The sequence below is a fragment of the Rhipicephalus sanguineus genome, chromosome 10 (genome assembly GCF_013339695.2).
Source record: "Rhipicephalus sanguineus isolate Rsan-2018 chromosome 10, BIME_Rsan_1.4, whole genome shotgun sequence".
In the NCBI taxonomy this organism is placed as follows: domain Eukaryota; kingdom Metazoa; phylum Arthropoda; class Arachnida; order Ixodida; family Ixodidae; genus Rhipicephalus; species Rhipicephalus sanguineus.
Window position 1 is genome coordinate 20,257,274 of NC_051185.1, and position 17,040 is coordinate 20,274,313.

At 45.1% G+C, this 17,040-nt stretch overlaps 1 protein-coding gene across 1 annotated transcript; it reads right to left on the bottom strand.

Moving 5' to 3' along the window:
• Positions 1-1,074: 1,074 nt before the first annotated feature.
• Positions 1,075-16,954, bottom strand: LOC119407209 (eukaryotic translation elongation factor 1 epsilon-1). Its single transcript, XM_037674087.2, has 6 exons — positions 16,830-16,954; positions 15,649-15,748; positions 7,500-7,606; positions 5,339-5,434; positions 4,697-4,756; positions 1,075-3,277 (listed from the first exon to the last, which is right to left on the bottom strand). The coding sequence occupies exons 1-6, from the start codon at positions 16,905-16,907 to the stop codon at positions 3,206-3,208; spliced, it is 513 nt and encodes a 170-aa protein (XP_037530015.1). The 5' UTR covers positions 16,908-16,954; the 3' UTR covers positions 1,075-3,205.
• Between the last annotated feature and the right edge of the window lie 86 nt (positions 16,955-17,040).

Sequence of the window (17,040 nt, forward strand, 5' to 3'; positions counted from 1 at the left end):
GCGATCGATGCGGGAACTTCATGGTGGCGTCGCCACCCGCATTTTCTTTTTGCGCGTTTTCTCGCTTACCGAGCGTCTTCTCGCGGCAAGGGTGACGATCTAGGAATTGTCAGAGCAATTCACTAATACGAGGAAAAGCGTTTTTCTCTTTAATGTTCCTTTAAGATTGTCACGTGATACTCCCTCCTAGTCTTCTTTTTTTTTTCTTGCTTCCTTCGCGATCCAGAGCATGCGCACTGATCCACAACAAACGCGCGCGCACGCACCACATCACCCCCACTTACAAACACACACGCGAAATCGTACACGTGCGCGCACAGACGCACGGCGTTTCTTCGTTTCTTTTCGCTGTCATCGGCCGCCCAAGGCAATGCATCGTCAGTAATGATTGCGCTATGCAAAGATCGCGCGCTCGATAGTGCGTCCGGCGCTACATGCGCGATATATTATACATATGCGCGCCTCACTGAGCAAGAATACCGCCACAATGTCGCGCAGCTCAATAAAGTCGTTTCCTATTCGTTAGCGTGCATTTTCCGTTTACTCATCATATAGTCAAAGAAAGGCATTGCATGCATCACAATGCCTTTGCGTACATTACATGCATCGAGTAGCTGGTTGCTCTAAACGCAGCTAGACCATTAATCACACTGTACACAGTGGCAGGTGTTTATCCAGAATATCGATTTCGAGGGGGGTGGGGGTACCAAAACGCGGCGCGTAGAGGGGGGGGGTGGTATGAATGAACGCCTGTCTGCAAAAGAGGGGGGGGGGGGGGGGGGGGGGGCGTATAAATCTCGGCACAGCGGTCACTACATCACAACATGCGTGCAGGCGTGGGCACCTCATTAATCCTAATGTGATCGAACATGCATGGCAGCTAGCTGTCTTTGGGTGCTGTAGTGATTGTCTAAGGCCATTGTACAAGTTTTGTTGCCACAACAAGGAAATCTTTCTTGTGTTACTGTCCGGATTGCTTAAGAATAGTGCGCAAGAGTGTAACAATCACTATGATTCAGAAAGACGCCATAAATGAATGCATAAGGAAACCTTAAATAAGAATGCACAAAAGGTTGCTGATAGGGTTTTTATTGAAGACAAGAGAGAGATCAGAAAATCGAATGTGCGGCGTGAAATCAGTATGAGGTAATAAGAATTTCGCGTGCAAGAATTGTTTACTGGCTAGACAGATGAAAACTAGCACAGTCCATTATGACATAGTCACATTAAGTGCCCAGCGAAAATTACAATGAAACTAAACAGAAAGCTGCATCACGATACCATCAAGATTCGTAACTCATTCTCAAATTAGTCATTAGGAAACCAAGCCATTGATATCCTTAACAGAAATTTGGAGACTTGGAAATGATCAACGGTGATCCCGTTCGTCAAAACGTAGAGTCAAGCCCGAGACATCTTTCGTTTGACCAATATTGTTCGCCGAAAGCTTCCACAACGATTATGTAGACACTTGCCATACGTTAGCCACGAGCCACACACATAGACGAACAGTACGGAACATAACAATGCTATGAAATTAACCACAAATACCGAATCATGTACATGCACACATGTTTGCAGAAACATTACATTACACCGCCCCGCACAACTTAACGTGTGATCGTAATTGCATGTGAGGCTGCTTCACAAATATCACGCAGAAGTGCTACTATGGCAGGAAAAAACGTAAAACAGGTGGGAAGAAACGTAAAACAGGATGACAGTAAACTATAACAAATTAATAAATATGTTACATGCGAACAGAAAATTTTCAGTGTCCAAAGCGTGTGCTTAAAAAGACCCACCACTGGGTGCATAAATAACAAATAAGCAAACAGGTCACAGTGAATTGAAAAACCGCCGAAATTGTCTCAGTACGTTCAGTGAAAAAACAAACATGTCAACATATGATGAGCGACAGATGAGGAAAAAAAGAAAAGGACAGTAGGACTTTGCAGCTACTTTTAGCAACTGCTTATGCAAAAGAGATAAAAAAAAAACATTGTGCCAATCATAAATACATTACCACCACCTATCTTTACATCACACAGGAAGTCATTCACACGTACTCAGTCGCTATTAGTTTGGGAAGATTCCTTTTGAAGGAATGAAGCCATCCGCGTACATGTAGTGAAGGTGTGAAAAGCATTGCAGTGACCGAGACCGTGATGTCGTGGATGTGACATCATACACCAATGTGTTCGTCACTCACTCATGACAAATAAGACGTGACACGTAATGGAGCTACCCTTTGACGATATCACAAGTGAACTGCCACCTCACAAACCATAAACATGAAAACTGTTACCATCAAAAAAGGGACTGACATGCTTCTAATAAACTTGAAATGTGACACAAATGTACGATGTAGAACTGAGACGGAAAAGAAATGTGAATACTCCTTTGCAAATTAGAGATGCATTCGCACTTGCGAGTTGCAGAGGTCACGCATCTAAGTTGGTTGCAAGTGGTCAAAAGCAACTTCACCGGATCTCTCGCTCGCGAGTGACTACTCGATCCTTTAGCTTTGCAACAGGATTCGCTAACCCGCTGGACCAATCAGTGGCAAGCAAATTGTGCAGTGGTGTACACTAACACTTATGTTCTGTGGTAGTGGCAGCACAAGCATTACATCAATTATGAAGCATTCCCACGTGAGAAATGGGCGAGTCATGCTTGCTGGTGAGAACATTGGTTGCCGTGTGTTTGTAGCCATTCGCGGTCAGGCAATCATTGTAACCTCTAGCAACCAGTGGTGCGAATGAACCTTGACATGTTCAATCACGAACCAGTGTCAATTGATAGCAGACATCAGTACACACCTGCCCTTACCAATCACAGGGAGAATTGGTGTCATAACCCCCAGAAGTCAATGTCACATCAATCAGCCACTTTGTTACCAGTTAAGGTTGGTCATGTGACCAGTGTCAATTCTTAGTGTGAATTTGCCCTAACATGTCCAATTATATGTATCTCTACCAAAACCGCCCTTTTCAAACCAGTGGTCTAACAACCCTGCAAGTCAGCGTTAGGGCGACGAACGAGCATGCCAGTTCTGAGTTTGGCCCACAAAAGAATTACAGATTGCAGAACGGAAAAAGACGTCGGCAATGATCACAATAAAGTACGCAATCGTAGAAGGTGCCGTGATGGAGATGTGTGCCCCATGACGTTGTATTCAGGGAAGCGTTGCCGGGACGTGACGTTAGACGTACAGCCGTGTCTTGCTGAAGATCACGAGTGGGAGATTCTGCCGAAGACCTTCTTGGTATTGAACCTGTGTTGTGAAAACAGCCGAGGACACCTCATCAACCAAACCGTTCAATTTACATGTGTAGGAATAGTAAAAAAAATTCTAGCCAGTTCCACGCCGTGGAAACCGTAAGACAGTGAAGCAGTAAGCACGTGAATGTGTGTGATTGGCTAGCGAGATCATGTGGTGCCACTAGATTTTAAATGCACACGCTTACACCTCATTGGTCAAAGCGAGATCATGTGAGCTAAGGCAATGGTGTTTCAGCGAACGTCTCATGTCACGTGATTTGCCACTGGCGCAAATGGAATCCTGCCAAGTGTGCGCTCCCTGTTACCGACATGACCCTCTTACATGCCCAGGAGCCTTGCCTTGGTTTATTACAATTAATGTAAGTCTCAAAAGAAAGCGCGAATTGCTTTCCCGGTATTTTGTACAGAAAGTACCACTAGGCTTGTGCCTTCTTGTTAATTTTGAGAAAATAGTTAAATGAAGCGCTCACAGCAAGTATTCTGACTTTCAGCTGTGTTACTTTCAGGTAGTGTGCGAGGGTTTATTGGTCAGCTGCCAACTCGTAATAAGTTCACGTGCTACGTGACGCCAACAGGCTGAAAAAAGTGTGTTCCACACTCACCGCCACGGCTGCGATCGGCTGACTAACACTCCTACGTTTAAATACACATATATACCCCATAAAAGTGGACGGGGGGATGGCCGCCGTGGTAGCTCAGTTGGTAGAGCATCGGACGCGTTATTCGAAGGTTGCAGGTTCGGTCCCTGCCCGCGGCAAGCTATCTTTTCGTCCACTTTTCTTTCTTCACATTTACATTAGACTTACTACTAATAACATCCCCTATACTTTCCTTGGCATTATTATCTGTTAATGCTCATTAATATTGTGTATAACAGATAAACGAGCCCTTAAAATTTCCACTTCTTTCCTTTGTCGGTACAAAGCATTCATATGTTTACCATAAGTTCATGTTCTGCAAGTGTGAGTGTATAGCCCAGTGGCTATGACACTTGCCTTTGAACCCCAACGCGCGAGTTCAAACCCTGCCTCGCCAAGGAAAGTTATTTCATTTTATGAATTGACACTCTAACCTCGATATAACGAACACGGATATAACGAATTATCGGTTATAACGAAGTAAATGAAGAATAGTCTTGTCATAGATACAGTGTTAAAAATAAACGTTTATAACGAATTTTCCTATAAGCTATTTTTGTGGCAGGTGTGACTTTGTTATAACGAGGTTTGAGTGTATTAACTCCCTCCTCTAGTCACGTGACTTGCGTGACGCCTACTACTATTACTACTACTACTACTACTACTACTACTACTACTTTTACTACTATGAGGATGACGATGGCACAGGACAACGATGGCATAGTAGAATAAGACAGCTTCACTGTACAGGTACACAGACAGGCAGAACTCACCAGGTCAAACCAACGGCAGAGATGGCCATACTTCTCTTTGTCCTTGAATGTCAGTGACGACTGAAAGAGCAAGCAGAGACCGAGTTGAACAACAAATGAAAAGTGACAAACACTGCATTCAGAAACACCAAGATGGAGGGTTTCTAGCAGCTGTTATAGAACAGCATTCCAAGCTATCTCCAGAGGAGTGCTGGCGCATATTTTCAGGGTTGTAGAAGCTTTACAAATATGCCTTTCATGTGTAATGAGACGACACTCGGAACCCATCAAGGTTTGTACGCAGACATTTGTATGACATTTTGATAAAATTGCTCAAGCTAGCTGTCCTTGACCTGATGGTGTAATCACAATGCATAGCAAATTTTGATAATTTCGGCACAAAAAGATAACATGGTAGTTACCAAAAAAAACTAGTACTGTACACTGCTCTACAGAAAGGACATGCTAATGGGAATGAAGACCTTTTGCTATGAAACAAAAGTAGGCTTAAGGGTGAGATTCCAAACATTTTCAGTTGCTGCACCACTACTAATAGTTACAGACGATTTTGCCATGCTCCTTCGGTAAACACATGGTGCCAGCAACAGCCAAAGTGTTTAACGAGAATACAGAGACGAAAAAAGCAAAACGCCGAGAGCTTACAACAGTGGGATGAAGACTGTAGTAGAGGAAAACGTCGGCCAGAGTGAGCGAGATGCCCACAAAGAAACATCGGTCCGCTAGGTAACTGTCGAGCTCCTGAAATGTTAAACCAATGTCAAATGTTAGGCTTGTGCAATGGGCAAATCGCAAGGTCGGAGCAATTACTGAACAAGAAGGTGAAAGTCCTATCTCAGTTCATCCTTGTTAAATACATAATTATATAAGGATGCAGGCTTGACGTATATTTTTCTACTCTAGAGACAAGGATCTACTAATTGCACCAAGTGCCACCAGCCAGGTATGACTAGTAACAGCATAAATAAGATGTGCAGTACTCACGCATTGAAACATGAAAATGTAGGACTAAGTAATGTGCATACCGTATTTTCTCGCACATAACCCGCCCCAGCATATAACACACACCCCAACTTGCTAAGCACATTTTCCCGTTTCTTGGTGCGGGTTACATGTGAGAAAATACGGTACTTTTGTTTCCATCATCTACAGTTCATGTCATATCCACATAATTTTGACTCGAGCAATTATATCAGAGCCAACATTACCTTTAGCGGCCAGATTTACAGCAACATCACACAGTTATCACGAGCAATTACTCATAGTAGTCGTTATAGTACTAAAAAAATGGACTTTTCAATGTGTGAGTACTGCACACCTATCTGCACTGATGCAGAATAACAAATCCTAATCTTTCGCTGTTTGTATTTCATTGTTGGGTAAGTGTTCACCTACTGTGGCCTTACACATGCTCTGCAGAACATAGCCAGACATCAAAAATACACATGTGATAAAACTGAACTGTAGTCAACAATACCTTCCTTTGGCGAGTCATGAGAAGCTAATTTTATAGTAACGGAGCACCACTGTATTGCAAATTACTGCAACTTCCTGCAATTGGAATGTGCAGGAAATGCTACACCATGCCCCTACATGTATTGTTCAAGTTCCTCCCAAGCGACTTCGCAGCTTTTTGACTGTTCTCTACTAGAATCAAACCAGCATATAACGAATTATTGTGTATATTCAATAGTTGTAACATCCCATAGAAAAGTCTGGTCATGGGCCTGTTGGTACATAGCTTGGAAAATTGACGAACCCAGCCTTGAAAGAAACGTACACAAGAAGAGGGGTTTTCTCTCTAGTGGCTGTTATTTTATTAAACTGTTGCTAGTCCCAGCGTGTGTGGTCATCAAAACTTCTCTTCTTGTGTACGTGTCTTTCAAAGGCTGGGTTCGTCGATTTTCCAAAGTATCATCCCTTTGAATATATTTTCAGTGTGCTATAAGATATTTTATATATCAAGTTATATACAGAGCTCTTTTGTGATCCCCTTCATATTCGATATATCCGGGTTTGAGTGTATAGACAGTAGCTGTAGGACACAGAAGCAACACCACAGCCATTCTGTTCGTAAGTCACCCAAAATGAGGTAGCGTGTTTTCTGCATTTCTGTTGCTGTATCCTCTTCTGCATTAGTGATTGCAAAACACCGTACAAAGAAAAAAAGAAGAGAGCAATAAACTTGCACAACTGCGAACGCAACCCGCCTCTTTCACGATGCCAAGGTGCATTCGCCCTTCCCCTAGCGAAAAAGTCGCGAAGCGCCCGTTCATCTCGGAGGCCTTCGTTCAGGCAATACCGGTTGCCCCGGCCCCTACCAAGATGGCAGAGGGCAGCACAGGAAAATGGAAAAGGCGAATTGCACTCTGCTGCTGTGAAGACGTAGAAAAGCCGAAGTTTTTGCCGAGTAATTAAGTAATACTAAAAGCTACTGCATAAAGATGTGCATTGACATTTGTGCAAATAAAGAAGGCGTCAGGCAGTATGTAACTTGCAGCAACGTCTTTCGTGAATATTCCATGTGACAGCAAACAGCTGCACCTGATAGTGCTGCAGCTGAAAGTAAGATGAACAAGCTTAGCTGACCACGACCTGTAATGCGGTGAGCAGACAACTGGTGGTCTGTTACAGCTACGGAAGTGCCACCAAGGCAGAAAGATATTGCAATTGAGAACTGCAGGCTTGTTAGCTGATCTGACGACATTGAAAAAAATTGCAGGCATCCTGAATTTGCAGGCGAATATCAGTGTGAAGCGAAGAGAAATAATAAACAGTATGACGTGTAGTAGAGAGGGGATCATACTTGTAGTGTACTGTGAGCTGTATCCGACGAGAGCAGGCCGTTTTCGCTGCGGACGGCCACGTACTCAAGCCACTGTTGGATGAGAGCTCGTTCCTGGGCATTTTTTCCTGCAACGAACGTGACAGTATTAGCAGAGTGATAAGCACAAGGCACTGACAAGTAATCCGCATGTTTATGTGCAAGATCAGTTGGGAGATTGAAGAAAGACAAGGAAGAACAACCAGAACAAATATCTGATTTGCTACCCTGCGCTGGAGGTAATGGGATAATCAGTTCAGGATAACAAGATTATATGTGCTGAACATGGAAACAACCAGGGCATTCCCTTCTTACCTGTTATTCTTATGGCTTACACTTTCATTATGCTTAATTAAAGGGGTACTGACACAAAATTTCGCGGCCGAGATAGCCTGCTGGATCGATTTCCGTGTATGTGCGTGTACCATCTGCGAAATATCGACAGCGAATAAAGCTTGGAAAGTATTTTATATGAATATTGAAGTTTGCGTGCGCGATCCAGCATTATAGGGCGCACCTATTGCATTGACACCCTCGGAGGTGACCCGAGGTGACCCCCCTACTTCCCCTACGTAACCGTTGTAGCCGGTACAACAAGTTGTGATGACGTCGTAGCCGCCATTTTTGTTTTGACGCGCTCGCCGCCAACGTTTATAGAACCAGGTAAGTTGCAAAACTCCCCGCGTCAGCCAACCCGTCGCGCGGCGCCGGGGCAGCTTCCGGTTTGGTGGCGCTGGCGACGCAACAAGCTTCCGCTAGCAGACGAAAACGCGTAGTGTGCGTGGCAAGACGCCGAGCCAGCCGTTCAGAATGGGCTTCGTTGTTTAGATCGCCGACTGTATATTATCGAGATTTTTCGTTGCGCTGCCGCTGCAGCGTAAACCTGAGTAATACTTAGCAGCGGTAAGGTAAAGTCAGTAAAGCTATGGCTTTCTAGACTGCCCACGATAACTGATGCTTGATAGCATAACATACGAGTCTTTCCATTACCCTATAAGAAATTAACTATATGACGCATTCCCGTAGCGTAATTCTTTAGCTAAAGTGGATGCTTGGGCGTGTTGGTACTTCCTTCTTTTTGTTTTGGACTGTGCAAGTATTGCGCGGTGTTAACGAATAAATCTTTGTTGTAAGTCAGCGCTGTTGTTTGTGCATTCCTTTTTCTGGTTGTCCGCCTTTTTTGCGCTGTTTTCTTTCCGATAATTCTTCACTTTATATTTTTTGAAGTGAGGCGTTTTCACTCTGTATCGCGGCTGTCGTTATTCGCAATCATTGAGCGGTAAAATAGCCGCACGCCACACTTTCAGTCCTGCTACAGAAAAAAAAAATCTATTATTTTACACGCAATGCAGTGAAACGATTTTTGAGATATGGCATGTCTAGTGTGATGCAAACAAACGGCACGATTTATTTGCAGTCTCAAGCATTAAACCTCATCAAAACAGCTCTAATTTAGTGTAAAATATTATTTACAGCACAATTTTTAGAATCACTGAAATCAAGGCAAGTTCGGGAATATCGTTGGGACGCATATCCTCACGAGGCTCCTTTCCGCTGGCGATTTCAGCCTTAATTCTTACCATAGACCATATGAGTGAAAGTCTTCAGGATGTCTTCCTCGTGAAGGTGCATATCATGCACACATATACGTGATGTGTCGGTCAGTTTCTTATCCTCACGAGGAATGGCGCGATCCCATGCCACTCGCTGGTTCGTTTCATGTTTCACTTTTGAGCGCACAATTGAACAAGGACGAAAAGCGACGCGGACGCCAAGCGCTGTGTCCGCGTCGCTTTCTCGTCTTTGTTCAATTGTGCGCTCAAAAAGTGAAACATGAATGCATACGCTTTTTCGCTGGTCCGGATCACGCGGGGCACAAATAGGGTTACCAGCCGTCTCGGACTTCGCGGGACTGTCCCGACTTTTCATACAGCGTCCTGAGTCGTCCCTGTCGGGACACCTATATGTCCGGGATTTATTCGGGACCATCCAGTTAAAAATTTTTATGTGATCCAACGCACACCCGACAATGCACGTCACGTTCCAGAACACGATGTTCTGACGAATAGCACGCACGAAGCAATGTTGCGGTGGCTAGCGGTGGATTCGAAGGTCTTTAAATACTTTGGCTGAATTTCGGCATGAAGCGCGACAACTTTTACGAGTACACTCTCCAGCAAGAGGAAATGTTGCGAGCAGCACGTAGGCAGCTGAAGTACAACTTCAAGAGGCCGCCAATACCGCAATTAAGAAAACTGAATTCGCTGGCTCCCTATGTTAGTTTACCCCGCCTCCCTTCATTGAAGAGTTAGTGACCCTAGGCACAAAAGAAACGTCGTGATGTCTCGGATTTCCTGTAACCGCTCGTACAGCCGGGAACACAATATGTCGGCATGGTGAAGACACGCAAGACACCCGAATAAATCCCGGACATATATATAGCTGTCCCGACAGGGATGACTCAGGACGCTGTATGAAAAGTCGGGACAGTCCGGAAAGCGTAAAACTGTTCACGCAGAAAGCAGCCTCCACTGATACTAATGCACCGCAACATTCACCGCTGGCTGAAGAGAGTGGAGTGAGTGAATCCTGTTGCGACAGCAGCGCCACATCTGTCGCTGATAGCGGCAGCGCCGCGCAACATCGCTCAGTTTTGCAACTGACCTGGATCTATAAGCGTTGCTCGCCGCTGCGCTGTTGGTGTCTCAAGGAAATCGTCGCCAACAGACGACGATGAGGAGGACGACGATAACGAGGACGATGATGGCGACGTCATTGCGCAGCACGTGCGGCAAGCGTGCGAATGCGAGGAGACGACGCGAACAGCGCGGAAGTGCGTCACACTTCTGTGTGCTGACGTGATCGAGCGCTGCAGCCGCTAGGTGGTGATAGTTGCACCCGGAGGCTTGTCGTTTTTGAAACCGAAACTGACACTGGTCGGTAATGAGGAGCCTGTAATTAATTATCTGTCGCGCGCTGCAGCAAACGATGTGCCGTGTTATGACTAACAGGCCCCCAGCAACACATTGCAGCAAAAAAACGCGAGGCCAAAATTTTTGTGTCAGTACCCCTTTAAGGTTGTCTCCTAGCAAGTCTTCGTTGGTAAAAGTAAATTCACAATGCACTCTGAAATAATGAGACTGAGCTCGTCAAGTTTTGAGAAGATTTGCTATACCCTGATCCGAGAAAATATTTCAAAACCAGTGCTTAACACTTACATAATTGGCACTGTGGTTGCAGTAATGGTTAAAAAAGAAGTCAGGTCTCTCATATGACTTGCAGTCAAGGAGGTTAAAAAAAAAACTTCTGGAGTGGAGGTCCCCTATACGCGCCACGCGAGCGGGTGAAGCCTGGGAAACTGGTTGGCAGCCATCTTGCTCCAGGCAAGAGGCAGCGCAGGCAGCGTAACTGTGAGCTTTCACAGAGGCGTTTCAGCACGAGAACTGGACAGATAATGTCACTTATTTGGCCAAATTTTTTTCTTTCCAAAATGAAGCACATGGTGGTGTTAATAAGTGGTACATAAGATTTTATTCATCCCCGGCTTTTATACAATTTCAAAAGAAGAAAGAAGCATGTACAATGTGGTTTACACATGAATCGATAAAGCAACAAATTCACGATAACTTCAAAATGCATCATAATGCAGACAGTCATGAAACTAACCGTACGAAACACGCGCCCTTAAAAACTAAACACAGCAAAAGAAAAGATACAAAAGCAGACCATTTGACCAGTTTGCTGCAGCTCTTGTTTACGCATAATGCAGACAATCAGGAAACTAACCATATGAAACACGTGCCCTTAAAAAGTAAACACAGCAAAATAAGAGATACGAAAGCAGATTAATTGACTAGCTTGCTGCAGCTCTTCTTTACGCTCGTCTACAAAGTTTTAAAAATAGCAGTCCTTGTCAGCTACGTTCTTACTCCACTCTTGGAGTTTTAAATGCGAAGCATTTCTTAGTGAACCTTTGGCACATTCAGCGTTTCTATTAGAGCACTGCACGGGGCCGGACCGGCCCGAAAGCCCGGGCCGGGCCGGGTAAGGGATAGTTGGATCGGGCCCGGGCTGTGCTCAGGCCCGTGATCTTCGGGCTCGGGTCGGGCTCGGGCTTGGGTTGGGCTCGGGCCTGAGCCAGGCCCGTATTAGGCCAGGGTCTCATACGTATCTGTATGATTGCGTGTGTACGTTGTTTGGCTTTGTTTTTGTTGTTTTGTGGGGTTTAACTCTCCGAAGTGACCAAGGCTATATGAGACGCCGTTGTTGAGGTCTCCGGGTAATTTAAACCACCTGGAGTACATTGGCGTGCACAGAAATTGCACAGTACAAGACGTCTACAATTTTGCTCCATCGGTATGCTACACGTAATTTCAAGAAACGCCTAATATAAGTTTCCTCTGTTATAGTGAGTGAAAGACGTTCTTGGGCACCGTGTAAGGAAACGGTAAAGTGCCTAGATTAGTGTATATAAGATGTGTTCACTTTGGCGCTCTAATAGACAGTTGGTGTGGAATCCCTTAGTCCGGTCTTGCTTTAAGGCGTAACATTTTCAAAGATCGAAGGTGGTCACACGAAGACGACGAGACGGCCACCTTCTGGGAACAGCGAGGACGGTGGCTCGCTCGCTAACGGGTGTGCCTCGCTTTGACAGATCTATGGCACTGCAGTGGTGGTGACTCGGGGAAGAAGGGTGGGACGAAGAACCTTCTTGTTTTGAACACGAAAACATAGTGTACGTTGGGTGCAGTTTCCTGCCGAGGAGTCAACACGGCAGCTTTATGTAACGCTGCCCAGCCTGGTGTATTCCTCCCAGAAACAGCTAGAGCACGTTTTCTTTTTTCATTGCATTGTGCAATAGATGAAGTTTGCAGGAGACTTGTTCTATTACTCAACATCCCTCGCTCGTATGCAGTTGATGTAGACTCAAACTAAAAATGTCTGCCATGTTTATTTTTCCCACTTTATGGAGGTATTTTGTAGTCGTTCTTGGAAATGCAAAAATAAGATTGCGTGGTTAGCACTGCGTGCGTACATGAAACAGCCAGCTATGACTCCAATTATATTTTATATTGCCCTGCAATTATTTCGCAAGAGTGTTACGGGCGTAATTATCAGAAAGTATACACAGTACCAGTGAAAGTCGTGACACTGAAAGAAGTTCCTTAAACAATCTCTAGATAATATCTGGTGTGCGGCAGGTATCTTCACAATCACCGAAGGTTGGACCGTGTCTCCTTTATGCTTAAGGCATAAGTAGCTGAAACGGGCCGGGCCCAAACCTTTCGGGCCCGGGCCGGGTACGGGCCACATTTAAGAACACCGGGCCGGGCTCGGGCGGGCCGGAACATGGCGTTTTCGGGCCGGGCCCGGAAAAATCGGCCCGTGCAGTGCTCTAGTTTCTATCTACGAATCTGTCTACCTAGCCGCCTACGCCTGGGTGCTCTCATGATAGCCTCCTTAACTTGGTGTAGACCAAAATCGGCATGGGAGGGTAAGAGGATTTGACGAGTATGACCGTCGGGTCATGACATGAATAACGTTGAAATCCTGTCGCGTAGGTCGTTAAACCCTCTCCAGCAGACAAGTGTGGCACATACCCGTTCACCACGGGCCGCGGTGTACGGTTATGTGCCACAGGTGATATGACAGTTTATATCTACCTAGGAACGGCGAGAACAGACATTAGTAATTTAAATGCAAGTGTGTTAAGAAAAACCAACATTGGCAGCGTTGACCTGACGGACGGAAAGAATAAATATTAGGATCACAGCAGGAATCGAACCCAAGCATTCTGCGTGGCAATCAAGTATTCTACCACAGAGGCACGTCAGGTATATAGACTGGTTTGGAAAAACAGCCTATGCAGGCGCAATGTCGGTGCAACGTCAAGTGTGGTTGTGGTGCTGGCTATCTAATTTTGCAAAAAAGCAATACACAGTACGTATGTACTCCTACGATACAGGCTTCATATCAGATTAACGTCTGTGGTTTCAGTGTTGGCTCCGCTTTTATAGCAGTGTAATAAACATTAAATTTCATTCCTATGATTCAGCAAGCTATATTGAAGCATTGCTCGACCCCACAGGAATACATTAAAGAAAGTTACGTATGATATCCACATGGTTGCACTATAAGGTACACTTAGTTTCAATAATACTGACGTATGTACTCTAACGTGAGGGCCGACGTTACGTCGCACCATAAAGTTGCCCTTTAAACGCCAGTGTTGTCGACGTGCCTGGTAAGTCCACGATGTCCACACAGCTACTACACTTACAAAAACACGTTGATCCTCGTAATGCTTGGCTTGAACTCGAACTCGTAATGCTTGGCTCAAAGCCATAAAATACAGCATAAAAGTACTCGCTGACTGGTTCGCAGGAAACAGATTCCCACAACGCATGAGATCTGCCGAATTTTTTTTCCGGTTGACTTCTTTTGAAATGTGTTGAAGCCTGATTTTACAGCAAAAGCTGTTATCAGATCACAACAGCAGTAAGGTAGTTGTCCACCACCGCCGCCGGTATCCGTAACCATTATCGTGCGAAATAGGAAAAAATGAAATAAATAAAAATAAACAGGCTCAGATGGGATTTGAACCCGGGTCCTCTGCGTGGCAGTCGAGTATTCTACCACAGAGCCACGTTAGTGACTGGAACTCCTTTGCGAAAACATCCTTACAGGCGTCATGTCGGGCAAGGAATCGCGTAAAATGTGTAATATAGCGTGTCAGAAGAGTAAAATAATGACCAGACGTCACACAATGCTAATTGCACAACGAGTGACCGGGTCGTTAATTGCTTCAAATCCATTACAAAAGGCTCAGCCATAATTCTTCGTCATCAGCCACAGGCAGCATCAACAAAGTTCACATAATGCCTTACAGATGTGTAGCGGGTACCTCACTTATCCGCAGAAAAACGAATAATCGTATAGTGATTGCTTTCCTACTTCACAAAAATTATGATTTGCGGCGTAGTGGGTACCTTGCAAGTGTGCTTGTATTAGTTTCCCCAAGAGAGCTTAGAACGGGCTCTAGAAAGGCCGCTCTTCCAGCTTTCGCTGTGACTGTGCTGCGCGCTCCGAGCAGGCCCGGCATTTTTTATATACAGCTTGGCAATCTTCGACAAATTGCAAATGTGGTTATTTTGTGGATCGCAGTCTAAAAAATGATACATCCACAACACTCGCTTGTCACCAGAGCAGTGGAGAAATTCTCCATCTGTGGAACTTCCGCGTGGGCCCAAGCGACCACCCACACGTTTTCTGCCTGGAGGAATATGGCGGTCGTCGGCTTCAGCGGCGGCGCGCCGCCTCCACTCCAGAAGTTTGTTTCAACCTCCTTGCTTGCAGTAGTCAAGATCTTTCCACAAAATGAATTAATATAGAGTTTTAAAGAACTGCTTTGGTGTCTTCTTCAGTCACCTATTCAAATGCGACTTTTTAGTGTATCCACGTGCAGAAACGTGGAGGTCATGGAAATGTTGCAAACACTCCTAATAATGAAACCTGAAACATTGGATCTGAAGCAACACACGTCCCAGTAAAGTTATTCTTGTTTGCTTTATGGCAATGTGTAAAACTAGCATAACCATGCTATCATAGCCCCGTTTTGTGGAGACATTGGGGGCAAATATTAACAGAGAAAGTGAGTCACTTCACTATGCTCCCACAGTGTGATAACAGTATGACATGAATAATATGGCCTACGTCTCACAAAGTGGTTTTAAGCAGCTTAACAACATTCGTACTGAGCATTATTTTTGAAGAGTGCAGATTTGTTAGCTCCATGTCTACGGCTACTCTTGTGAGAGTATGAAATGCAATGAACAAATCTTTCATCACTCTGCAGTAAAATTGATTTGAATTACGAGTGTTTGTAAGCTTAACAGGACTGCGATGCGAGTTAGTTGGTTCATGATCCCAAATCAAGTTTGTAAGATGGTAATTCTTTCAGTCTAACTCCTGCTCGTTTAGCTTTACCTTCTTTAAGATTGGGCACCCGACTGAACTACTGCATCGTAAAACACCAAATAAAAGCAGGAAGCCACATCTGCCACAACTCATGGAGGCGTAATTTAACGCCGCTCTTCATACTCGAAACTCGACGGAAGTGAAAACACCTTACCGAGTACGGCCCGTCCTTTTTCAGACTGCTCTGCGATGTAGCGTCCGATCGGCGCACATCCTGTTAGTTCAATCCCAGAGTCTACCTTCACCGTGGGGACCTGCACGTTTTCATGGTGACGTTAAACAAACAAACAAACAAAATTAGCCCAGCTTGCCCTAAGTTGCGCAATGCTGGGTCACAGCAAAGCTGGTGGGCACCTCTCTCTCCCTCTGTTTTTCTCATTCTCTCTCTCTCTAGTCGTTCTCTCGCCTTCTATCTTTTTCTCCCTTTGCTTCAGTTACTTCTCTCTATTTCTCTCGTTCTCTTCCTTTCTCCCTCTCTGTACTAGTTCTCTCGCCCATCACAGTTACACTGAAACCTCGATATAACGAACACGGATATAACGAAATATCGGTTATAACGAAGTAAGTGAAGAATAGTCTTGCAATACATAGTGTCAGCAATAGACGTCTATAACGAATTTTCGGATATAACGAAGGTATTTTCATGTAAGATGTAACTTCATTACAATGAGGTTTGAGTGTATTGCATCCCGCTCCGGACAAATCGGCGTACGTGTTCCGGTAGCGATGCAGAAGAGGACGATGAGAGCGCGTGTGGATTCATGATGATGATAGTTTTCTTTTTGCGCCACGCGGCAAAACTCGAGCATAACACATACATCCGTCTCAAGAGCTACCGGTGCCGTTAAACTACAACCCAAGGTCACATCTCCCGTACGCACACCTGAAAACCAGCGCAACCCGAGTACGTCGTAATCCGGAGCATACTTCGACGCAGCTTTCGCAAAACTACGACGTCGGAAACGTTGCTACGCTTTCCGCGAAGTGCGCCTCCGTCTACGTGGAGCTGGTTTACTTTCGGCCATGACACGAGTCAACTATAACACAACAAAAACAATGAATGAAGACCCCGAGGTTACGGATGCACAGCGGGGTTCGTTTACGACGCTGTCTATTTGAACATCCCTGCGATCAATCTATCGCGCACTTCATACAGAATTGACAGCGCGATCAAACAAAGCGGGCCGCTGATGCGAAAGTTCTGCGTGAAAGAAACAGCAGTCATGAACACGTAAACACACACGACAAACACCGTTCAGTATTACGCTAACGTCGTATGTCGACGCTGGAGGTTTGAAACGCCGATCGGAGTTGGCGGATCGAACTGTCGCTCACCTGCTCTTTGAACTGGATATTTAAGCTCTCCGCAGGAACATTTAGGAAATCGAGGAAATGCTTTATGTGGGCTACCATCTTGGACACCGGCTCGCGCTGATGCTGACGCTGGCGTTCGTTTTTGCTGCTGCAGCGCGAGTTGCGATAAGCGAAGGCGAGTTCTTATAAGCGACCTACATACCTTTACTATAGTAAATTTTGCGACTACTGA